Source organism: Oncorhynchus keta, chromosome 2 (assembly GCF_023373465.1).
Source record: "Oncorhynchus keta strain PuntledgeMale-10-30-2019 chromosome 2, Oket_V2, whole genome shotgun sequence".
In the NCBI taxonomy this organism is placed as follows: domain Eukaryota; kingdom Metazoa; phylum Chordata; class Actinopteri; order Salmoniformes; family Salmonidae; genus Oncorhynchus; species Oncorhynchus keta.
Genome location: NC_068422.1, coordinates 23,717,576 through 23,744,880, shown reverse-complemented (window position 1 = coordinate 23,744,880; position 27,305 = coordinate 23,717,576). Strand labels below are relative to the sequence as shown.

General features: G+C 39.6%; 1 protein-coding gene across 1 annotated transcript in view; it reads left to right on the top strand.

The window, feature by feature from the left end:
* LOC118398274 (CUB and sushi domain-containing protein 1-like) overlaps positions 1-27,305 on the top strand; it is a 490,495-nt gene that overhangs the window by 265,573 nt on the left and 197,617 nt on the right. Inside the window, 2 exon segments of the mRNA XM_035793460.2 lie at positions 18,661-18,855; positions 20,388-20,595. Of these exon segments, the coding sequence (XP_035649353.1) occupies positions 18,661-18,855; positions 20,388-20,595 (403 nt within the window).

Genomic DNA, 27,305 nt, shown 5'->3' with positions numbered 1-27,305 from the left:
TGGGAGAAGGAGAAATGGGGAAGGCTTGGGCGAGTTGCTGTGGGGGGTGCAGTGCTGTTGACCGGGGTAGGGGTAGCCAGGTGGAAAGCATGGCCAGCCGTAGAAAATGCTTATTGAAATTCTCACTTATAGCGGATTTATCAGTGGTGACAGTGTTTCATATCTTCAGTGCAGTGGGCAGCTCGGAAGAGGTGTTCTTATTCTCCATGGACTTTACAGTGTCCCAGAACTTTTTTGAGTTAGTGTTGCAGGAAGCAAATTTCTGCTTGAAAAAGCTAGCCTTGGCTTTTCTAACTGCCTGTGTGTAATGGTTTCTAGGTTCCCTGAAAAGCTGCATATCATGTGGGCTGTTCGATGCTAATGCAGAATGCCATAGGATGTTTTTGTGTTGGTTAAGGGCAGTCAGGTCTGGGGAGAACCAAGGGCTATATCTGTTCCTGGTTCTAAACTTCTTGAATGGGGCATAATTATTTAAGATGGTCAGGAAGGCATTTAAAAAAAATAACCAGGCATCCTCTACTGACGGGATGAGATCAATATCCTTCCAGGATACCCCGGCCAGGTCGATTAGAAAGGCCTGCTCGCTGAAGTGTTTCAGGGAGCGTTTGACAGTGATGAGTGGACCGCTGACCCATTATGGATGCAGGCAATGAGGCAGTGATTGCTGAGATCTTGGTTGAAGACAGCAGAGGTGTATTTAGAGGGCAAGTTGGTTAGGATGATATCTATGAGGGTGCCCGTGTTTACGGCTTTAGGGAGGTACCTGGCAGGTTCATTGATAATTTGTGTGAGATTGAGGGCATCAAGCCTAGATTGTAGGATGGCTGGGGTGTTAAGCATGTTCCAGTTTAGGTCACCTAGCAGCACGAGCTCTGAAGATAGATGGGGGGCAATCAGTTCACATATGGTGTCCAGAGCACAGCTGGGGGCAGAGGATGGTCTATAGCAGGCGGCAACGGTGAAAGACTTGTTTTTAGAGAGGTGTATTTTTAAATGTAGAATTTCAAATTGTTTGGGTACAGACCTGGATAGTAAGACAGAACTCTTCAGGCTATCTTTGCAGTAGATTGCAACACCGCCCCCTTTGGCAGTTCTATCTTGTCTGAAAATGTTGTAGTTTGGGATGAAAATGTCAGAATTTTTGGTGGTCTTCCTAAGCCAGGATTCAGACACAGCTAGAACATCCGGGTTGACAGAGTGTGCTAAAGCAGTGAATATAACAAACTTAGGGAGGAGGATTCTGATGTTAACATGCATGAAACCAAAGCTATTACGGTTACAGAAGTCATCAAAAGAGAGCGCCTGGGGAATAGGAGTGGAGCTAGGCACTGCAGGGCCTGGATTCACCTCTACATCACCAGAGGAAAAGAGTAGGAGTAGGATGAGGGTACGGCTAAAAGCAATGAGAATTGGTCTTCTAGAACGTCTTAAACAGAGAGTAAATAGAGGTTTCTGGTGGCGATAAAATAGCTTCAAGGTATAATGTACAGACAAAGGTATGGTAGGATGTGGAGGTAAAGGTTTACAGTGGAGGTAAACCTAGGTATTGAGTGATGATGAGAGAGATATTGTCTCTAGCAAGCCAGAATAGAATGGAGGTCTGTTTTTAGCCACTTCGTGCATTTCCGTAGGTAGGATTAGTGGGGTTCCGTGTGGTAGAGGGGATCAATCCAATTCGCAAAAAAAAAAAATAGATATAGTTATAGAGGCCCAAGAAAAAGAAAAAAAAAGTATTTTCAGTTAGCGGACCGCAGATGGGCGTTCAGGTAATGTTGCGACGGAGGAGTCAGCTGGATAACTCCCTCGGGCAGATAACGTCGGTAGTCCAGTTGTGAAGGCCCGGTGGGGCTCCGCGTTGGCAGTAAAACGGGTCCGGATAGGTGATTGTAGCCCAGGAGTGACTGATGGAACTCTTCAGCTGGCTAGCTCCGGAGTAATTGATGTTTGCTCCGGAATCGTCGTAAGCCGATAGTCACACGGATAGCAGCTAGCTAGCTGCGAGATCCAGGTATAAATGTCCAGAGCGTGCGGTTGAAATCCGGGGACATGGAGAGAAAAATAGGTCTGGTATGTTCCGGTCCAAGACGCGCCGTACAAAACTGGCGATAGATTTTCGAGCTAAAGGATAGCTGATGACCACAAACCGTGGTTAGCTGAATACTTACGATTAGCCAGTAAAGAAGCTAACTAGCTTTTGGCTAGCCTCTGATTAGCTTCTGTAGGAGAGTGTTTTGAAGATGAGTTTATGGAAAAGAAAAAAATATATAAAAAGGTATGCAAAGAAAGTTGTAAATATATATATATATATATATATACACGGGACAAGACGAGGACAAAAGACGTCTGACTGCTATGCCATCTTGGTGACATGCTCAGCCCTCCATTTCCTGTAGTCCACAATCAGCTCTAGGTTGTTGTTCTGGCACCACACTGCCAGGTCTCTGACCTCTTCCTTATAGGCTGTCTCATTGTTGTCTGTGAGCAGGCCTACCACGTCGGCAAACTTAATGTTGGTTCTGGAGTTTTGGTGAATAGGGAGTCTGACTGCTATGCCATCTTGGTGACATGCTCAGCCCTCCATTTCCTGTAGTCCACAATCAGCTCTAGGTTGTTGTTCTGGCACCACACTGCCAGGTCTCTGACCTCTTCCTTATAGGCTGTCTCATTGTTGTCTGTGAGCAGGCCTACCACGTCGGCAAACTTAATGTTGGTTCTGGAGTTTTGGTGAATAGGGAGTACAGGTGGGGACTAAACACGCACCGCTAAGGGGCCCCTGTGTTAAGGGTCCGATGTGTTCACCACCTGGGGTCGGCTCGTCAGGAAGTCCTGGGTCCAGTTGCAGAGGGAGGTGTTGAAACATGTACAGTACCAGTCAGAAGTTTGGACACACCTACTCATTCCAGCGCTTTTCTTTATTCTTACTATTGTACATTGTAGAATAATAGTGAAGACATCAAAACTACAAAATAACTCATGTGGAATGGTGTAGTAACCAAAAAAAGTGTTCAACAAATCAAAATAGATTTTAGATTTTTCAAAGTAGCCACCCTTTGCCTTGATGACATCATTGCACACTCTTGGCATTCTCTCAACCATATGTTCCCCCATTTGGAGTTGGTCCCCCATTTGCGGTCCCCCAGCCTACACTCTTCTGGGAAGGCTTTCCGCTAGATGTTAGAAAATTGCTGCGGAGACTTGCTTTCATTCAGCCACAAGAGCATTAGTGAGGTCAGGCACTGATTTTGGGTGATTAGGCCTAGCTCCCTGTCGGCGTTCCACTTCATCCCAAAGGTGTTCGATGGGGTTGAGGTCAGGGTTCTGCGCAGGCCAGTCAAGTTCTTCCACACCGATCTTGATGAACCATCATGCTGAAACAGGAAAGGGCCTTCCCCAAACTGTTGCCACAAAGTTGGAAGCACAGAACCATCTAGAATATGCTGTAGCGTTAAGATTTTCCTTCACCAGAAATAGGGGTCCTAGCCCGAACCATGAAAAACAGCCCCAGGCCATTATTCCTCCTCTACCAACCTTTAGAGTTGGCATTAGCATTTGTGATCTGACTGCCAGATGTTGAAGTGCGATACATCACTCCACTGGCGGCGAGCTTTACACCACTCCAGCCGATGCTTGGCATTGCGCATTGTGATCTTAGGCTTGTGTGCGGCTGCTCGGCCATGGAAACCCATTGTTGTTGTGCTGACGTTGTTTCCAGAGACAATTTTGAACTTGGTATTAAGTGTTGCAACTGAGGACAGACGATTTTTACGCTCTACGCGCTTTTAACATTTTTATTACCTTTATTTTACTAGGCAAGTTAGTTAAGAACAAATTCTTATTTTCAACGACGGCCTAGAACAGTGTGTTAACTGCCTGTTCAGGGGCAGAACAACAGATTTTGTACCTTGTCAGCTCGGGGATTTGAACTTGCAACCTTTCGGTTACTAGTCCAATGCTCTAACCACTAGGCTACCCTGCCGCCCCAGCCTTCAGCGGTCAGCGTTTTGTGAGCCTACCACTTTGCGGCCTACATTACATTACATTTACATTACATTTAAGTCATTTAGCAGACGCTCTTATCCAGAGCGACTTACAAATTGGTGCATTCACCTTATGACATCCAGTGGAACAGCCACTTTACAATAGTGCATCTAAATATCTTAAGGGGGGTGAGAAGGATTACTTTATCCTATCCTAGGTATTCCTTAAAGAGGTGGGGTTTCAGGTGTCTCCGGAAGGTGGTGATTGACTCCGCTGTCCTGGCGTCGTGAGGGAGTTTGTTCCACCATTGGGGGGCCAGAGCAGCGAACAGTTTTGACTGGGCTGAGTGGGAACTGTACTTCCTCAACCACTTTGCGGTTGAGATGTTATTTCTCCTAGACATTTCCACTTCACAATAACAGCACTCTTACAGTTGACCGGGACAGCTCTAGCAGGGCATACATTTCACAAACTGACTTGTTGGGAAGGTGGCATCCTATGACGTTGCCACGTTGAAAGTCACTGAGCTCTTCAGTAAGGCCATTCTACTGGCAATGTTTGTCTATGGAGATTGCATGACTGTGTGCTCGATTTCATAAACCTGTCAGCAAATCCACTAATTTGAAGAGGTGTCCACATACTTTTGTTTATATGTATTATATATATATATATATATATATATATATATTATTTATATTGCATCAAAGGTAAAAGGCTTGGGATAGAGCAAGTGTCTGTCGAGACACACTAAACATTTCAAGATAAGAGAAACCATAACTCAAAGCAATGTTTACTTAAATAAAATTACTGATATTCTATATGTCTAGAAATCAATCAATGCACCAGTCAGATGCATTATTGTAGCCAGGGTCTACTGATATAGTGATTTAGAATCCAGGGCTCTAATCAAGTTGTTTGAAATCCTTTTACACTTGAAATATATTTTGGGTAGCAAAATTACATTCTCTACAGTCACAATTGGACATTATCTGGTTGACTGAAATTGTATTTCATCAGAATGGGTCGATATGGAGTGCAGAGACAGATTGGGGTCTTGAATTATCAGCGGCTTGTTGGCTAATTACTGTATCTTTATCAATGTTGTTATACCATTCTATTACTAGTGTGAATAAATTAGGGTCAGAGAAGGAGTAACCATGTTTTTATTTGTGTTGCAGAGTAACAGATTTGTCCTCAAAGCTCCAATGGCACTACTTGTATTTATGAGAGGTATTGACATGTTGAATGCACCGAGCTGTCTGTCTAAGCTACTGGCACGCACCTCGGACACCCATGCATACCCCACACGACATGTCACAAGAGGTCTCTTCACAGCCCACAAGTCCAGAACAGACTATGGGAGGTGCACAGTACTACAAAGAGCCATGACTACATGGAACTCTATTCAAGGAACTGATGCAAGCAGTAAAATTAGATTAAAAAAAAAACTGATTAAAAAACACCTTATGGAACAGCGGAGACTGTGAAGCAACACAAACATAGGCACAGACACATGCATACACATATATATACGATAACCTATGCACTATACACACACATACACCTAGATTACTGTAGTACTGTAGATATGTGGTAGTGGTGGAGTAGGGACCCGAGGGCACACAGTGTGTTGTGAAATCTGTGAATATATTGTAATGTTTAAAAAAATTATATAAACTGCCTTAATTTTGCTGGACAGTTTCATACATACAACTGTCAGTGATGTCAAAGCACCACACAGCGTGTGAAAGAAGAAATCCTTGGCCAATAGAATAGGACCTGACATTGCCACAAAGTGCAGGGTGAAAAATGATATGTCCCCAAATGTGTCATTTATGTTGGCACGTTGTGTCAAGCTGGGTCTCTTGGATTAGATTATGAAAATGCTTTGCCATATAAAAAAGATTGCGCAGAGAAGAATATCAAAACCACTACTGGGAAAAATGGGTTTCTGAGCTACAAAGTATTCAAATGTAAATGTTCTAAAAAAAAATGTGAATGATGTTTTCTGTATTGCTTTGTATATGGCTGGCACATATGCAATAAATCCATACATCTATGTTGCCATCACAATCTTCCCATCCACTCCAAATCAACCGTTAACTAATACTGCAAGGCAAAAGAAAATAACTTTTTGGACTAAATTAAAGACAACAGGTTTGGGTTTGGGTCAAATCTAATTCAACAAAACGCAGTGAAAACCTCTGTATTTTATAATATTGTGGTGGTAGTATCATGTTATGAATATGCTAGTCACAGACATGTGCTTGGGAGTTTATCTGGATCAAAATAAAAATGAAAGGAGCAAAGCCCAGGTTAAAATGTAGAGGAAAACCCACCTCAGTTTTCTGAGGGGAAAGGAAGGTCACCATTTTTTCCATGTAGACTCTTTCTGTGATTGTAGTTGATCCCCAAAACCTTTGTTTTTATATTTGTTTCTTTACAAAGAAAATTGTTAGTCATCACTTGCCATGTTAGAAAATGATTCAAAACACTCCCATTTTGAATGATGTCTCTGCAAATTCTCTTTTTTAATGTTCCACTGTCCTGTAAATCCCATATTTGCATATTTTTGTTGGTGTTGTAAAACACATCATTCGAACATGAATTTATGGCACATAGGCACATTTAAAAAACAATTTAGTGCAGAGACATTCAGAATGGGATTCTGATGTAAGATGAGTTAGTGTGGAGTGTTTTAGATTGTTTTCTAATATACTTTAGACATATTTGCATATTGCATTATTATCAATGGCAAGTGTTGACTCAGCAAAATGTGACAACCAATTTTCTCTGTAACGAAACAAAATATTTAAAAAAACAACGTTAAATTACAAGCACAGGAACAGTGAAAATAAAGCCACATGTAAAAATGGGATAGAGTGTTTCAGTGGGAGATACCAGAATGGCTTTCCAATAGTGTTGCTGAGTGGTCTAGTCTCAGTCCTGACTTAAATTTGATTGAAAATCAGAGACAAGTTTTGAATATTGCTGTCCATCAATGATTCACAGCCAAGTTGACCGCACTCAATATATTTTGACAACAACAATGGATTAATGTTGCCCTACAAGAGTTGTAGAAAGTTGGTAGAATCTTATTCAAAATTATCCACAGCTGTAAGGGCTGCCAAAAGAAGCTTCCTCTGATCTATAAGTTTTCTTTCATTTTGAAAATGTGGAATAGGTTGTGTAGACCGGCAGGAAAAAAAATATAATTCAATCCCCTTTTGGATTGAATTTTAAGGCAGCAAAATGTGAAGACTGTGCAAGGGGTGTGTAGACTTTCACTAGTGACTGTTTATACACTCCCCTACGTAGTTGTTTGGACAGGGAAGCTAAAGATTTTAATTTGTCTCTATACTCCAGCATTTTGGATTTGAGATTAAATGTTTTATATGAAGCGACAGTACAGAATGTAATATTTTATTTTAGGCTATTTTCATACATATCTGTTTGACCGTTTAGAATTAATGTACTTTATGTATCTATATTTAAGTATTTGGACAAATTCACTTATATTGAGTCTTATATTAAGCCTGAGGCAAGGAACAGAGTGCAAGCCTTTTTTGCAACATTCTCAAATCATCAGTAACCTAAAGTTGCATCATGCAGCCCATATACACTGAGTGTAAAAACATTATGAACACCTGCTCTTTACATGACATAGATTGATCAGGTGATTCCAGGTGAAAGCTATGATCCCTTATTGATGACACCTGTTAAATCCACTTCAATCAGTGTAGGAAGGGGAGGAGACAGGTTTTAAAGAAGGATTTTTAAGCCTTGAGACAATTTAGACATTGGTTGTGTATGTGTGCCATTCAGAGGGTAAATGGGCAAGACAAAATATTTAAGTGCCTTTGAAATGGGTATGGTAGTAGGTGCCAGCAACGGTTTGAGTGTGCCAAGAACTGCAACACTGCCGGGTTTTTCACACTCAACTGTTTCTATGTGTATTAAAACGGTCAAAGGACATCCAGCCAACTTGACACATTTTAGTCCATGCCCAGACAAATTGAAGGTGTTCTGAGGGCAAAGGGGGTGCAACTCAATATCAGGAAGGTGTTCCTAATGCTTTGTGTTTTGATTTCTAAGACATTCTAAGGTTTGGATCATTCACAAATAATATTGCCAAATACCTTTAAATCTAGCATATAGGAGCTGTTTCAAATGATCACTTTTACCCTCTATATAGCCACTTCATATGCGCACTCGCTCCGGAATGGGAAAAATATACTTTCTATTTTATTCAGCTAAGTTCAATTATATTCTCCATACTATAATATCATATAATGTAAATTAATTTTTTCAAATATCTTGTCTGCTAAATGAACTGGCCTACAGCCTATGGCATGTCACATAGCCAGATAGCATGCAGTAGGCCAACTCATATTCTGCTCTTCTGAAATACATTCTCTGCATATCATAATGTTTCCTTAGACCTGCATAAAATAAATAATGGATTTATTGTGATGGTGTATATTAAATTGACTTAAATGTAGATGTTTCAAGGGCGTGTGTCAGTGGATTGTATGCGTGAAGACCTGGAAATGCTACATATGTTTATGTTAATTAATGGTACCATGATTACCGTGAGACCGGCAGTCTTTTGCATGACAATAACCGTCTGACAAAATGTCATGACCACCACAGTCCCATACTCTGCTAAAATATTGGTAAAAGATTGAAAGGAATATCAGTCTTATTCAGTACATTTAGTTATTGCTTGCTTTTTTAAAGTCTACCAACCTTGCCAGCAGGCATGCCAGCTAAGATAGTTACACAAGCTAGCTACTCTAACTTGTTTCATACTGCAGCCTGAAATGGCTACTTGGTAGCTAGTTATGAGGTTGGGAGATTGGTAACCTATCTGGGCTAGCGAAAGCCAACTTCATAACATTTCTAGGTGGTATTACAAATAATTTCTAAATGTATTATTATTATTTGTTTTTTAAACAGGACAAATCTGAGTGGGGCACGATGCCTCTGCAAATAAATACGTAGGGGAGTGTATATACAGTATAAGCACAGTATGCACTCCCTATTAGGTGTGTCATTTAGACTGTACTTGAAAACAAATCATAATTCGAACCAGTATTGAAGATTTGAAAGATTCTAATTGAGATACAGCTTTCAAAGTTCATACATAACAGCGAGTAATTTGATAAAGGTCAAGACTTGTCTTGTGCATCCTAGGATTCAATCACTGACTCATTTTGACTGGATATAATTGAACTTAATTGAGTTATAATGGTCAACCTTTTTAAAATTGTGCCTATGATGAATTTGTTCATGTTGATATGCAAATTGACTGTAAGATGTGATTGGAGAGGTGTCTTAACAATTTATCTGCATATTGTTATACTGACCTGGCGTGTTTTGAAGATCTGTCTGAACATGTCTGAAAATGTGTTTTCTATATGTAAAGTTGGGTTAAGCAATCAATTTTAAACCGCAAAATAGTCTTTCACACAAGGAAAAAAACAACGTATGACAAGAGTATTTGGGAAGTCAGTTTTCGAAGTAAACTTGGAGAGAGAGACTGAAAATTACACAAACAAAACAGGAAAAAACTACCCCATCAAATCAATATGCTTGATCAGTAGTCCTTGTCTAGACGTTCCCATATGAATGGCTATTTTCGCAGCATGGACTGATGCAATAAAACTTGCTATGAAGAACATTAATATAAGGATAATGTACCTAGCAGAGCATTAGTTAAAGTGATAATTAACTGAAAACAATGATATCCCACACATGCATCATATGCTTAAAGTTATTGGCCTGCTACTTTTGTTAGATTTTTACAATCTCAATATGTCACGAAATGTCACTGGAACACGATGGTTAGTTACTGTATGCACAACCTGATACTCTCGTAACTTGACAGATATCAACAACATTTATACATATAGTATGTTAATGATTGTTTCCAGTATTTTGGGGAAAGTGCTACTCTTCACACATTGTGCATTTTGTCGCTTTCACAGCAGCACTTTTATACCCAGAAGAAATGTGCCTTCGTGGTCTTATTGCCATGGGCTAGATATTTTTTATTTTTATATTTAATGGATTGAGCTATGCAAAGGGAAAACAAAAATAAACAGCATCCATCTTTCATTATTATCAAGTGAATTGAAGTTAATTAAAACAATATATCCATCACATGGAGAAAAGTATAGCCTTGGCTGCTTTTGTGGCAGTCCCATTTGGCTAGAATTCAGTTAAAAAACGTTTCTTTCTGGTCTCAATGTAGAGTACTGCATACTGTAATACAGCTCCATCAGTTAACTGTCAGCAGGAAGTAGTTTTGGATGTGTTTAGGAATTGGAGGCTAAACTCAATCAATCACAATGTCAACACTCAGCAAATTCTTGTCTAAAATACAAAAGTAGAGTTTCGGGATATTGTAACAACCTGGGATAGCTAAGACTAGCTTTTTTCAAACTATGTAATGGCCGTTTGTTGTAAAAAAAAGTAAAATATCATATCATTTGTTCCACGCATGTCAATAAAGAAATCTCTTAACTCAGTGCCATATTATTAGTCACAAGGCAGTAGGTTGACTGTATTACCACTTGCCACTTGAGTAATTACAATGTTACCGTGCAAGCACAGTCAAGCAACTCAAGCATCATTCTGCCCACCCCTCTGCACACCGTCATCTGCCATTCTAAAAACGTGTGGGTTGACCATAAAAGAGAAAGCCCTCGTAAGCCAGAACACATTTTTCTTTCCCCACTTTAATTTTACTGAGGGTGGTATGAAGAGGCAAGGATCAATATCTGTTGATGGTTTAAGAGTAAACGCCCTCTTTAGGGGTCTCTGTTGCGTAGCAATGCATGGTTCCACTTGTCCGATAAGCCCTTTCTCGAGAGCTCACTGATATTCAAAAGACAAATGCGATTTTACTGAAGAGGCTTTAGGCTGGTGGCAGCAACACTGATGTTTGTGCCCATGAAGACATTTTTCATTTTTATATGCAGATATCTTCCTCTCCAACAGATATGCATGAAATACATAAGCTCTTCAAGGACCGTCTTTTCAGCTGGTAACCAAACACAATTTGTACCATGCTGTGAGTACAGCTAGACACAAAATGTCCCTAAATTTGTTCTTAATACAGCTGGGTATGCCAAATCTTCCTGAAAAATATGTAACTCCAGATTGCATTTTGGAAGGATTGCAAAGTTCATGCATTTGAACAATTTACCCAACTCAGAAAGTGTTACGAAATGTGATGTATCTGCTCAGGGCAGTCAAAACAATACAAGACAAGATCCATGACTGCTAGTCTAGTCACTCCATGGGATTCGTTCGGACAAGGCAAATGATAAATGGGGGCAAAACAGATGCTGAAATTAGCCACAAACGTCTGAGCTGATGCGCCAGGGAAGAATGAACAGCCTCCCGAGCAACAGGTTCTGTGGGAAATTGACTTACACCCCCTTCCGACTTAATGCATCTTCATTTAACAGCTTGCACTCACATTTACATCTGTCATTCCCCATTCAATGTGGATTGATATTTTGTGCCTGGATGAAACCTCCATAGGGCCACAAAGTGTATGGGGACCACAATGGATCCAGCCATAGTACTGTCACATAAAATATTTGTTCCATTCTGTATTTTGTGTGTTATTTGGCTGAATGACCATTAGTTACATACTTTTTAAAATGGGAATGTTTTCATGAATGCCAACATATACACATTGATAGTGAGTGTGAGGGACTGCAAGGTAGCTTCTCATCATATCTTCTCATCACATCTCCAACAGTGAGCAGTTCTGGAGCAGCCCTCTTCTCTGAACCAACACAAACTGCAGGGGATGTTACATTTAGCTGGCTAGTGATGCAATCATTTTGGGCAGGCAGCGGGGGAAGCAGATGCAGTCTGTTGACAGTGTATATTCTGTCATTTCAGATGTCGTTAAAACGTGTCAATTTGTTGTGGAGGCTTAGAGATCTTAATGGATGCCCATCATTTTCACATTATAGGTAATCATTGAAATCTAGGCCTACTTGAAAACCAACTTGTGTTTCTCATTGAGCGCCCAGTAATGAGGAAGTGCATGAATATTAGAATTTAAAAGGGTTTATTCTTCACCCTTGAAAACAAACAGATCTTCACATGTGATGTTTAATGGTCTTGTCTTGTCATTAGATGATTAAACTGACAAACAATTATTTAAAAATAAAATCGATAAGGTTCATTATGCAATCACTATCCTGCCAGCACACATGAATTAATCAACTTTTTTTCATCTGAAAAAGGATGCTATATGGAGACTGCTAATAAAAACTTAATGACAGAGAAAGAAAAGTGTCAGAGTAAGACATAAAAAACAGTCTCAAAAAGTGCATGCAAAGTGCACAACACTGCATAATAAATGCCCCTCAGCTGTGACAGAATTGAAAGAAACGAACCATTTATTTAGACAGAAAGGCCTCCATTGATTTCTACATTAAGGATGTCTCAGGTGAAATATCAGTCTCTGTAGATTTGGCATGGGTAGGAAAGGAAAGTGAGTCATTCCTTCAGAAAATCCCTGTCGTATTGGGGAGACGTGCCATTGTCCTTAGTTAACACCATACATATGGTAACATCAAAGGCTGTTGCTCATGATTTAAGACAATGGGCGTCATTTTCTGTCTGTCGGACTTCTTCTTCCAGTGTCTTTGCCCTATATACCACTTCTGTTTTGTGCAGCATCATAGAAGGGAAATTCCAGCAACATTGTCACATTGTAGATTTATGTGATCTATAATATTTCTGTCTGTGTCTCTTGAATGTAGAATTGCAGATATTAGATACTGTAAGAACTATTTAGTATAAACATGTGGAGTGTCTCAAAATCTTCAAATTGTCTTTCAACTACTGCATCTTGGCTTATGTAGCCATTACAATCCTGTGTTTGTAGTAATCCCTTGATTCATGAAGAAGGCTGAGGGCTGGACTAAAAAGAGACTATATTACTCACAATACAACTCACAGCATTTATTTCAAAATCCCAAATAGTGAATCCATCCACGGGATTGAATAAATTATGTAGGTAACCGCAAAACTGTTGCATTCCAATGGCTTTTTAAAAAGACATGTCATCTAGATCTGAACCAATACTGGTCATTTTACACATTTGGGGAGATGAAGGTTATGCTGAATGTGCAGGCTTGGAGACCTCTTCATTACGTACATTATGTGACTTGTTTAGATTAACATTAGTTTACTGTAGGTACTTATGCTTGTTTTGTCTAAGGCGGGACAGTAGGAACATGCATTCGCAAAGTATTCAGACCCCTTCCCCTTTTCCACATTTTGTTATGTCACAGCCTTATTCTGAAATGGATTAAATAAAACATGTTCCTCATCAATCTACACAGAATGCCTCATAATGACAAAGCGGAAACAGGTTTTTAGAAATGTTTGCAAATTTATAAAACATAAAAAACTGAATTACATCAGTATTCAGACCCTTTGCTATGATAATTGAAATTGAGCTCAGGTGCATCCTGTTTCCATTGATCATCCTTGAGATGTTTCTACAACTTGATTGGAGTCCACCTGTGGTAAATTCAATGGATTTACATGATTTGGAAAGGCACACACCTGTCTATATAAGGTCCCACAGTTGACAGTGCATGTCAGAGCGAAAACCAAACCATGAGGTCGAAAGAATTGTCTGTAGAGCTCTGAGACAGGATTGTGTCGAGGCACAGATCTGGGGAAAGGTACCAAACACTTTCTGCAGCATTAACCTTGCGCAGGCTTAAATACTGGCATACACTGATTTATAAGGCCATACTGGGTAAAATGCCATTTTATCTCTGTTATTTTTTTAATCAGGTCGGTAAATAAATATCAATTACGGTCCCATTCTCATTTGCTTTTAACAGTACCAAGAATTAGAACAGGTCATGGTAGAAATAGTTTCAGTTAATCAGCTTCGTGGTACTGGAATTCTCTCCTGAACATTTAAAAAATTGATGATCTAGTCTCGTTGGTGGAATTGAAACATTTGATCGATGTAAATATCATAGAAGTGTGTAATTGTCTTTTGTACGGCTGTTTTTTAGTCAAGACATTTGTTTTTTTAACATATTATGTCATTGTTGTACTGTATATGTGTCTATAGTTTTGTTTAATGTTGTGTTAGTGTATGTAAATAGTTTTGTCTGAAACCTTGTTCCCCCTGCTGCTATTGGACCAGGTCTCTCTTGAAAAAGAGATGTTATCTCAATGAGAAAAACCTGTATAAGTAAAGGTAAAACAAAAAATAAAAATGAGAAAGAAGATTTTCTGTTCTGATGAAACCAATATTGAACTCTTTGAACTGAATGCCAAGTGTCACGTCTGGAGGAAACCTGGCACCATCCCTACGGTGAAGTATGGTGGTGGCAGCATCATGCTGTGGGGATGTTTTTCAGCGGCAGGGACTTGGAGACTAGTCAGGATTGAGGGCAGGATGAGCGGAGCAAAGTACAGAGAGTTCCTTTATATGAAAACCTGCTCCAGAGTGCTCAGAACCTCAGACTGGGGCAAAGGTTCACCTTCCAACAGGACAACTATCCTAAGCACACAGCCAATACAACGCACAGCCACTTACATGAAATTAGGGAAATAACGGAATGTCCTTGAGTGGCCCAGCCAGAGCCCGGACTTAAAGCCGATCTAACATCTCTGGAGAGACCTGAAAATAGCTGTGCAGCAACGCTCCCCATCCAACCTGACAGAGTTTGAGTGGATTTGCAGAGAAGAATGTGAGAAACTCATACAGGTATACCAATCTTGTAGCATCATACCCAAGAAGATTTGAGGCTGTAATCACTGCCAAAGGTGCTTCAACAAAGTACTGAGTAAAGGGTCTGAATACTCACTGTATGTAAATGTGATATTTCAGTTTTTTATTTTTAATACATTTGCAAAACATTCTATAAACCATGTTTTGTTTTGTCATTATGGGGTATTGTGTGTAGATTGATGAGGGGAAAAATAAGTTAATCCATTTTACAATAAGCCTAACAAAATGTGGAACATTTCGAAGGTGTCTGAAAACTTTCAGAATGCACTGTAATACACTGTGAGGTTTCCATTATTATATTATATTTATTTGTAGAATGTCTTGCTCTATGCAGAGGCCCTTCAGGTGCCCTTTGAGTAATAGACCTGTCCTCAATTGCTGGACACCGCAATATCCTCCTTTCCAGTTCCTGCCCCCCACAGTGGTGATTTCCTACACCTTCAGATCCATGTCAGTTCCTAACTGAGATTATTCAGTCAGTCTTATCCACTGGGGTAGCGGTATGACAGAGATGGTCTGATCCATAAGGGAAAGGGGGCGGGAGTCAGGGGGCAGGGGGCAGGGGGGTAGGGGGAGGACTCAGTCTGAATATAGATGCTTGTATCAGGCTTTCACTATTGATTTTATTTCCAGTTCGGAAAAAGGAACTGCAATAAGACATGAAGCTCATTCAAGATCTAATCAGCACAGAGGTAGTTATTTCAAAGGTCCACAGAACACAACACTAAGGAGGCAGCATTTGCATTCGGGGCATGCAGTTATTTATTTATATTGAGTTACATGGGGGTGGCAGGTAGCCTAGTGGTTAGAGTGTTGGGCATGTAACCGAAAGGTTGCTCGATCAAATCCCTGAGCTGGCAAGGTAAAAATCTGTCATTCTGCCCCTGAACAAGTCAGTTAACCCACTGTTCCTACACCATCATTGCAAGTAAGAATTTGTTCTTAACTGACTTGCCTAGTTAAAGTTAACATGTATTTCAATTTAGCCAGAATATCCATGACAGTTTTATTGGTGCCTTACATGAAATGAGGGAATTATTAAACATCTTGTAAACTTGAAGCACAGTCCACCTAACTTTGAGAATAAGCTGATATATAGTATGATATATAGATATATAGTATACTATATATATAGTCGCTGTTCACGTCATGAAGAAGTTCCCTAAACCCCGCCCACCCTGGGGGAAAACAACTGCAGAAAGCCATCTGTGCCAATTCAACATAGCCTTCTAGTTATTAGTTCTAAACATAAACACTTTTTGGGGTTAGGCTTACAATGTTGTTTTGGTTATTGCTTGAACAATCACTAAGATTCGTTTTTGGATACAGTAGTTGTTAGCTAGAATGCTAACTCTCATTAACATAGGCTGGTAGCAAAGCTAGCCAAAGAGCAATTTACTGGTTGATGTTGAATGTTTTTTAAGTATAATGCAGTTGATTGGCGACGATTACACAAACATTATATTATTAAGCAGGACATTCATACGATCCTTACGATCCAATTATAATCCAAAAGTAGTGCGAAATGCTCTCCTAAGCTTTTTTTGCATTGCGATCTATGAGAATCCCGTGTTTTCCCCCACAGTTGTGAAATTGTGAATAGTGACTACCGTATACTGTATTATATACAATATATATACAAAAGTATGTGGACAACCCTTCAAATCAGTGCATTCGACTATTTTAGCCACACCCATTCATGACAGGTATATAAAATCTAGGTAAAAAGCAGTCATTCTGTCCCTCAACAAGGCAGTTTTTTTTATTTGACCATTATTTAACTAGGCAAGTCAGTTAAGAACAAATTCTTATTTTCAATGACGGCCTGGGTTAACTGCCTGTTCAGGGGCAGAACAACAGATTTGTACCTTGCCAGCTCAGGGATTTGAACTTGCAAGCTTCCTGTTACTAGTCCAACACCACTGTTCCTAGGCCGTCATTAAAAATAAATAAATGACTTGCCTAGTTAAATAAAGGTAAAATAAAGTAAATAAATAAGTAAAATAGACAAACATTAGCAATAAAATGGCCTTACTGAAGAGCTCAGTGACTTTCAATGGGGTACCATCATAGGGTGCCACCTTTCCAGCAAGTCAGTTCGTAAAATGTTTGCCCTGCTAGATCTGCCAAGGTCAACTGTACGTGCTGCTATTGTGAAGTGGAAACGTCTAGGAGCAATAACGGCTCAGCCACGAAGTGGTCACCCACATAAGTCCACCGAGTGCTGAAGCGGTAGCGCATAAAAATAGTCTGTCCTCGGTTGCAAGACTCACTACTCACAAACTGTGCATGGAAGCAACGTCAGCACAATAACTGTTCGTTGGGAGCGGCATGAAATGGTTTTCCATGGCCGAGCAGCCGCACACAAGCCTAAGCTCACCATGCCCAATGCCAAGCGTTGGCTGGAGTGGTTTAAAGCTCGCCACCATTGGACTCTGGAGATGTGGAAGCGCGTTCTCTGGAGTGATGAATCAAGCTTTACCATCTGGCAGTCCGATGGACAAATCTGGGTTTGGAGGGCGCCAGGAGAATGCTACCTAACCGAATGCATAGAGCCAACTGTAAAGTTTGGTGGAGAAGGAATATTGGTCTGGGGATGTTCTTCATGATTCTGGTTAGACCCATTAGTTCCAGTGAAGGGACATCTTAATGCTACAGCATACAATGAAATTCTAGATGATTATGTGCTTCCAACTTTGTGGCAACAGTTTGCGGAAGGCCTGTTCCTGTTTCAGCATGACAGGTCCATACAGAAATGATTTGTCGAGATCGGTATGGAAGAACTTGACTGGCCTGCACAGAGCCCTGACCTCAACCCCATCTATCAACTTTGGGATGAATTGGAACACCGACTGCGAGCCAGGCCTAATTTCCCCACATCAGTGCCCAACCTCACTTATGCTCTTGTATCTGAATGGAAGCAAGTCCCCGCAGCAATGTTCCAACATCTAGTGGAAAGCCTTACCAGAAGAGTGGAGGCTGGTATAGCTTCAAAGGGGGGACCAACTCCATATTAATGCCCATGATTTTGGCATGAGATGTCCGATGGGCAGGTGTCCACATACTTGTAGTCATGTAGTGTACGTACATTTTTGCGCCATAAAGCATCAGAATTCTATCCGGAATTGCATCATAAAATTGCATCCCCCTTATTTTGTGATGCAGACTGGTCCCTAGGCTGGTTGTGTTCATGTCAAATTAAAAGGTAATACAAAAGTGATGTTAAATTACATCTTTACTATAAAAAACACATAGGAGGTCCCTTGAAAAAAATAGAGACCCCCAAATGTCACAGATATAATTCACACTAGTGAATCTTTTGACACAGTTAGTTGTGAGTTTACAGGATGTAACAATGCTCTTTGACATGAACCCTGGAAGTTAAGGTTTTGGAATGTGTTTTAAAGATCAGAAAAACGATCTTATTTCTGGTATCTGTTGGGCAGTGCCAAAGTAGATACATTTCATTTGATAAGACAGACAATGTTTTGTTTAAAATATATATTTTTTTTTACCAAGGATGATGTTTTAGTTATGCATGTTTAAATATTTATTCTATTAATTAACCTCTTTGTGTAATTAAAATGGCAAAAGTACATTTAACCATAGAAACAATAATTGAACTACCTTTCTAAAATGTTAATACACGTGGAAAGGCGATGCTGAATGAAATATGTTTATTTCAACCTGATGACAAAGGAGTTGTGTACAAATTTTCTTAGTGAAGATGGATGTGACTCCTCTGTTCTGACTGAGAACAGAGGGGCCCTGTGGGTGATGAGGACCTGAAATGATCTTGGTGCTAGACTCATGACAATAGAATAGCACTTGGGCCTGCCATGGAAATGAATTGAGTTTATTAATTTATACGGTTTGTTTTTCAGTGCTACCAAGTCACACATGTGGAAATCCAGGGTTGATACCAAAAGGAGTAATTCATGGAACAAGGTACAACATGGGAGACAAGATCCGTTACAGTTGTCTCATGGGATATATACTGGAGGGACATGCTGTACTCACTTGTATTGTGAGTCCAGGTACTGGAGCATCATGGGACTTTCCAGCACCATTTTGTCGAGGTAAGACACTACATTTTAAGTTTGTAGTGGGGGGCAAGAATATCAATATTTACATATTAGTCCCAGGGTTCTACAGCTGCACCATCGAATAGCATCCTGACCGGTTGCATCACTGCCTGGCATGGTGACTGCTCGGCATCTGACCGTAAGGCACTACAGAGGGTAGTGCATACGGCCCAGTACATCACTTTGGCCAAGCTTCCTGCCATCCAGGACCTATATACTAGAAGGTGACAGAGGAAATCCCCAAAAATGGTCAAAGACTCCAGTCATCCAAGTTATAGACTGTTTTTTCTGCTACCGCACTGCAAGCGGTACCGGAGCATCAAGTCTAGGACCAAAAGGCTCCTTAACAGCTTCTACACCCAAGCCATACGACTGCTGAACAATTAATCAGATTATTTATATTGACCCCCCACTTGTTTTTTACACTGCTGCTACTCACTGTTTATTATCTATGTATAGTCACTTCATCCCTACCTACATGTACAAATTACCTCGTCTAACCTGTACCCCTGCACATTGACTCGATACCGGTACCCCCTGTATATAGCCTCTTTATTGTTATTTTATTGTGTTACTTTTAATAATTTTTTACTTTAGTTTATTTGGTAAATTTTTTCTTAACTCTTTCTTGAACTGGATTGTTGGTCAAGGGCTTGTAAGTAAGCATTTCACGGTAAGGTCTACACATGTTGTACTCGGCGCATGTGACAAATAAAGTTTGATTTGATCCTGGATCATCATTTAGCTGTGTTGATCCTGCATCATCATTTAGCTGTTGATCCTGGATCATCATTTAGCTGTGTTGATCCTGGATCGTCATTTAGTTGTGCTGATCCTGCATCATCATTTAGCTGTTGATCCTGGATCATCATTTAGTTGTGTTGATCCTGTATCGTCATTTAGTTGTGTTGATCCTGGATCATCATTTAGCTGTGTTGATCCTGGATCATCATTTAGCTGTGTTGATCCTGGATCGTCATTGAGGTGTGTTGATCCTGGATCGTTATTTAGTTGTGTTGTGCCTGGATAATCATTTAGCAATGTTGATCCTGGATCGTCATTTAGTTGTGTTTATCCTGGATCATCATTTATCTGTGTTCTTACTGGATCACTATTAAGCAGTATTGATCCTGGGTTGTCATTTATTTGTGTTGACCTAGTGTATCATTAAGATGTAGTGATCCTGGATTGTCCGAGATCCTGGAACCTGAAGTATCAAATTGTAGGTTTTAGAGGTCTTTGAAAGGTCACAAGGCCATAGCTTCCACTTGTCATTGTTTTTGTTGTTAAACTTGCAACCTGCAACGACAAACAACATTTATTTTACACATTTGCCAATCTTGTCTCAGGAGCGATGCCAATCTTAGCTGTCAAACCTTTATCTCCCACAAGTGAATATTCATCCACTCAGTAGGAGCTGTAACAATTGAAAGAGTCAGGACTCAGTCGAGAAGGATTTATTTTCTAAGAGCAAGTTGTGACCCAGTCAGTAATGCAATTTTGTCTTACTTATTTTCTTCCTTTAGCCGAAGGAGCTTGCGGTGGGACATTGAGGGGAACAACAGGGACGATATCAAGTTCACATTTCCCTTCAGAGTATGAGAATAATGCAGACTGCACATGGAGTATTCTGGCTGAACCAGGTGACACCATCGCCCTGGTCTTTAGTGATTTCCAGCTGGAAGACAGATACGACTTTCTGGAGATAAGTGGGACTGAGGCGCCATCAATTTGGTAAGTAATTAACAACGCAATATAATTATAGCACCTCTTGTATTCTAATGGTAGCAACTGCCATGGCAACAATTATCTGCTAATTGCTCGAAAAGTCATTGAGGGACATGATGGTGATTCACTCATATATGAAGGCTATAAGTTAAAGTACTATTGTGTTATACGTTTGATCCCTGTTTGTCAATAATATACCGATATTTTCAACTGAGAGAATATAAAGATGAGTCAAAGTTTTACAGGACCTTACAACACTGCTTAATTTTGTCCTGTCTACAGCTAAGGTATGACATGAAACATTTCAGGACTTGAAACCTGACACTTTGAGGACCGGTCCATTTGACAATTCCTTGACAAAATAATATTTACGTCGTGTTGTCAGTGGAATGCCACTTCAATGCAGAGAGCTATAGTGTGTGTTCTGAGCAGAATGGGATGACATATCTGTATTTAAACACATACACAGCATGTGAAGACTGTGGAGACTGCCTGTGAAGACTGTTGAAGAGGCTTCCATTTTTGTTAGGGAGCAGGGTTAGGTAGGTTACTTTCTAAATGTAATCTGTTAGTTGCTAGTTACCTGTCCAAAATTGTAATCAGTCATGCAATTTTTAGATTACCCAAACTCAGTAATGTAATCTGATTACATTCAGTTACTTTTAGATTACTTTCCCAGTAAGAGGCATTAGAAGAAGACAAACATTTTACCAATTGAACCCCATCTATTGCAGGATACATCAATGTTAAAGTTTACATAGCTGGCCATATATGGATGTTAAATTTTACTTTATGTGTTGGTTATGTAGGCTTCTTCTAACCCATCACTTTCATCTTTACATTAAAAACCATTCTATTAGAATTCCAGTCATTCCAGTAAATGTTATACCCCTTGATCTTCAAGACTAGGACTTAGAGATGAGTCAAATTGTTTTACCTGAGCATAACCCCAAAACGAATGACTTATTAGCCAGCCCTATTCTGTTGTTTATGATTTTGTTGTCATGGAGGACTGATTGGGCTCATTGATTCGAGTTGAAAAATATATGCTGCGCTCATTTGAACACTACTGAAAGTGCTATTTACATGTGAAAAATGAATGCCATATGCTGCATTTGCTATAGGCCTGTTGTTGAACTTTTTGTTGGCGACACTTTTATATCTTGATAATTTGAATCCATTTAAATTGCAAATCCACAGATGAAAAATAACAAAATGTCACCCCGCCTCTGTTTTGGTAAAAAGCTGAGGGATGGGCCTGGAGAAATGTAACCACTCTCAGATTAATAGACAGAGCTATGGATGCAAGGACTGACCATCAATGATATCAACATTATAGTTTTAACCATGTTATGAGGCTATACAGTTTTTGTTTACATTTACAATGTTTACAAACATTGGAGAAAAACAAGCTTATATTTTGGGTTCTTATGGAGTGTGACAGTTGAACTAAGCTCATGAGACATTTCTATGTTATATTCTTCAAGAATCAATGGAGATATTTAATTTATAAGTCCACAAATGGATGTAGAAACTACAGATTGCCAATTTAACCTCTTGCTCCTACCTGGCACGCAGGCGTCCCATCTAGACATCTGGAAATGCAAATGCGCTACGCTAAATGCTAATAGTACTAGTTAAAACTAAAACGTTCATTAAAATACACATGCAGGGTATTGAATTAAAGCTACACTCGTTGTGAATCCAGGCAACAAGTCAGATTTTTAAAATGTTTTTCGGCGAAAGCCTGAGAAGCTATTATCTGATAGCATGCAACACCCCAAAAGACCCGCAGGGGACGTAAACAAAATAATTAGCATAGTCGTCGCTACACAAACCGCACAAATAAAATATAAAACATTCATTACCTTTGACCATCTTCTTTGTTGGCACTCCTAGATGTCCCATAATCACTATTGGGTCTTTTTTTCCGATTAAATCGGTCCATATATAGCCTAGATATCGATCTATGAAGACTATGTGATAAACGGAAAAAAATAGCGTCTTATAACGTAACGTCATTTTTTTAAATTAAAAAAGTTGACGATAAACTTTCACAAAACACTTCAAAATACTTTTGTAATGCAACTTTAGGTATTATTAAACGTTAATAAGCGATCAAATTGATCCCGAGGCGAAGTATATTCTTTAGCTGTCCGTCTGGAAATAATGTCCGGGTAATTCTCAACCAAAATATCCGGTCGGAGACCGGAAGAAATGCGTTGCCTTGCGTCTGTTTGACCAAGAAACAAAGCCTAGGCAAATGACAAGACTCTAGACAACGTGTGGAAGCTGTAGGTATATTGCAACCTCAGCCCCATTAAATGTGGTTCACCTTTATCAATGGGTTCAAGTCGCGCATGGATATATTTTTCCATTTTCAGTGATCAGATTTTCCTGCGCTTTTCGATGAAACGCACGTTCTGTTATAGTCACAGCCGTGATTTAACCAGTTTTAGAAATGTCTGAGTGTTTTCTATCCACACATACTAATCATATGCATATACTATATTCCTGGCATGAGTAGCAGGGCTCTGAAATGTTGCGCGATTTTTAACAGAATGTTCGAAAAAGTAGGGGGTAGGATTAACAGGTTAAGTGTGCGAGTTCAAGTGTGCAAGTTTGACCATGTGTCCATTAGGCTTATTGATTAAAAACAAAAAACAACTATCAGCATGAATTATATTGAGCAATTAAAGCCCCACTTTTATTCTATAGGTGTCACGCCCTGACCATAGAGAGCTTTTTATTTTCTATGTTGGTTAGGTCGGGGTGTGACTAAGGGTGGGTTATCTAGGTGAATATATATATATATATATATATATATATATATATATATATATATGCTGGCCTGGTATGGTTCCTAATCAAAGGCAGCTGTTTATTGTTGTCTCTGATTGAGGATAATATTTAGGCAGCCATTTTCCCATTGTGCTTTGTGGGATCTTGACCATGTATAGTTGCCTGTGAGCACTATAGCAGCGGCTCCTTTCGGTTTGCATTTATTGTTTTCTTTGAGTTTCACTTCAAAATAAAGAGGATGGAACCATACCACGCTGCATCTTGGTCCACTCATTGTAACGATCGTGACAATAGGCTGGGATCCGCACTGTGCAGCTGTTGCAAGAATGCATTTTTCACTGGCTGTCCACTGGCTTCAAAAACAATGATTGATTGGAAGCTTAAACTTCTTGAATTCAACCATTATTGGGTTCAAATACAGATTTAGATTTTTGAACAGCCATCCACAACAACCACAAGGCACAAATAGCGAAATGTGAGAGCATCAGTGTGATTCACATCAATGCGCTTTGTAGATAACAGTAATAAGTGATTTCTGTATCACCTGTAGACTGCACCACTGCTGTCATCCTTACCGCCAAGCATTTATTCCAGTTGGATCGTCTTTGGATGCCGACAGCAGTCGTTCCATTGGAAGACATAGCTTGGACTGTAGCCAACAAAAGCCTATTCCCGCTCTTTTCCCACGATCCATCCAACCCATTTGGTGTGTCATCATAGTGGTCTCTAACTTCTGGTCAGACTCGCTCAGGTGGAACAAACTTTATTAAACTTGCACCTTTTTTCAATGCTTATTTGAATGTCATTAAGAGAATAGAGAAGTTTCAGATTATTTTTCTAAAAAACCTCCTTTCGAAATGTAAAAGTAATCCTCAAAGTAATCATGTTTTTGCTGGTAACATGTAATCCGTTACTCCCCAACCCTGTTAGGGAGTTACATTTTTCAACAATGTGGTGTCCATTTTAGGACGTCTTTTTCACTAGGGATCGGCACCGATGTGGAACATCTATATCGATGTCAGTTGCATTTTTTCAATATGATATCAATATCATATTAGTTTTATGAATAACATTGCATTACTGCAGCATCCCATGATAAATGGGTGAGCCTGGCTCCCAAGTGGGTGGCCCTCCCAGGCCCTCCCATGGCTGTGCCCCTGCCCAGTCATGTGAAATACATAGATTAGGGCCTTATTTATTTATTTAAATTGACTGATTTCCTTATATAAACTATATATTGCGTGTTTATATTTTTGTTCACTATATATCAACATACCTCCCTCCAAAGGACCCTTCTATGGATTACATTTAGTGAAAATCGTCAAAATCATGGTCTTGTTCTGTTCTAGTATTGTGAGGAATAACCCATATGTCAATGTGCACACTGCCAAAGATGTTCTCTTTTTCAGGTTGATGCTACGTATCCGTCATTTAAGAAACAACTCAAACCAATGACTCACAAGATCTGCGTTTGCACCACCTAATATTTGATAGCAGAAATCCGCACCCGGAGCATGGATAGAGGAATGACATCAACATCAAAGCAAAGCTTGACAGTTTTTCATACTTTAAGTCTACTCAGCTTGTGGAAATAGAGTTTAAAAGTAGGTGGCAATATCTTCTTTAGCTGTGAATAGCACACATAGATGCTAATTCCGATAGGGAATTCTACTATCTGATTAATTGTATTTTTATTAACAATAGTTATTGCTGGGTGATGTTATGTCTTCAATTAGCATGTAAAAGTCCCATAAGTTAAAGTCAATGAAAAGTACTTCACTGAACTCAAAATAGGTCAAATTAATATTTTCAGGAGCTGCTCTCACTGTCAATTACAGAAGTACACTTCGCTAGCATTAATCAATGATAAGTTACAGGAGTTGAAAAACTAGGCAGTCACTAGGTAACAATAATCACTACCCTCATTCTTCTGTCTATTAAAGTCTGAAAGGGGCAAGGGAGCATCAATCGTTTGAGTGACTTTCACACAGCCTTTCAAAGTCAGTTAGTGTCTTATAACATTGCTCTGCTACTGACATTGTTGTGCACTCTGATGATTGGAGGCAGTTTTATAGACATACCATTTATGGTATGGTAAGAAGACCACACACGTGACCTTAACATCCAGAACTCTTCCACCTCCTAGACATGTGTCCAGAGATGTTTGGAATTCATACTTCAACTTCAGAAGTTCTACGCGGTCCTTGCCCATGAGACATTGTGAAATAAGTCTAGTGGTTTGTTGGACAAAAATGATACTATTCAGTAAAAATACTTGGGAGTCATAAAGCAAATACATGTTGCTAATTAGACACATAGGTCGTTTCATCAATAGATTGTCTTTTATGTCCGTCAGATATTATGTACGTTTTGATAAAAGGTTTAAATTTAACAGTTGCATCAAATGCTCTAACTAGTCTAAACCATGTAAAACATTTCAATAGCAGTGTGTTTTTGTTCAAATAAATGTGTTTTCTCAGAAAATCCCGATTTTGGCATGTCACAAGTCATTTTCGTCCCACTTCTAGGACTAAATTCTAGTACTTTTTCTTAATTTAACTTTTTGAGATGGGAAAACATGTTTGTTATGAAGTTGAAAATGTGCTCTTTATGATAGAATGTTAAAATAAGAAGAAATAAATAGTTATTTCTGACAAAAGTACACTACCCAAAAGGCACTCCATTTGTCAAATGAGATACATACAGTAAGAATGTGAAATGTCAGAATAATAGTAGAGAGAATTATATATTTCAGATTTGATTTCTTTCATCACATTCCCAGTGGTTCAGAAGTTTACATACACTCAATTAGTATTTGGTAGCATCGCCTTTTAAATTGTATAACTTGGGTCAAACGTTTCAGCTAGCCTTCCACAAGCTTCCCACAATAAGTTGGGTGAATTTCAGCCCATTCCTCCTGACAGAGCTGACAGAGCTGATGTAACTGAGTCAGGTTTGTCGGCCTAATTGCTCGCACACGATTTTTCAGTTCTGCCCACAAATGTTCTATAGGTTTGAGGTCAGGGCTTTGTGATGGCCACTCCAATACCTTGGCTTTGTTGTCCTTAAGCCATTTTGCCACAACTTTGGAAGTATGTTTGGGGTCATTGTCCATTTGGAAGAACCATTTGCGTCCAAGATTTAACTTCCTGACTGATGTCTTGAGATGTTGCTTCAATATATCCACGTAATATTCCTGCCTCATGATGTCATCTATTTTGTGAAGTGCACCCGTCCCTCCTGCAGCAAAGCACCCACACAACATGATGCTGCCATCCCCGTGCTTCACGGTTGGGATGGTGTTCTTCGGCTTACAAGCCACCCCATTTTTCCTCCAAACATAACGATGGTCATTATGGCCAAACAGTTCTATTTATGTTTCATCAGACCAGAAGACATTTCTCCAAAAAGTACAATTTTTTTGCATTTGCAAACCATAGTCTGGCTTTTTTACGGCAGTTTTGAAGCAGTGGCTTCTTCCTTGCTGAGCGGCCTTTGAGATTATGTCCATATAGGACTAGTTTTACTGTGGATATAGATACTTTTGTACCTGTTTCCTCCAGCATCTTCACAATTTGCACTTTTCACACCAGAGTACGTTCATCTCTAGGAGACAGAACGCGTCTCCTTCCTGAGTGATATGACACCTATGTGGTCCCAAGGTGTTTATACTTGCGTGCTATTGTTTGTACAGATGAATGTGAGACCTTGTGGAGATCTACAATTTTTTTATGAGGTCCTGGCTGATTTCTATTGATTTTGATGTCAAAATCAGCAAAGAGGTTAACAAGAAATTTGTGGAGTGGTTGAAAAACTAGTTTTAATGACTCCAACCTAAGTGTATGTAAACTTCCGACTTCAACTGTATATTGATATAACACTTGGAGTTGACAGGGACTGCTTTTGTCTGAATT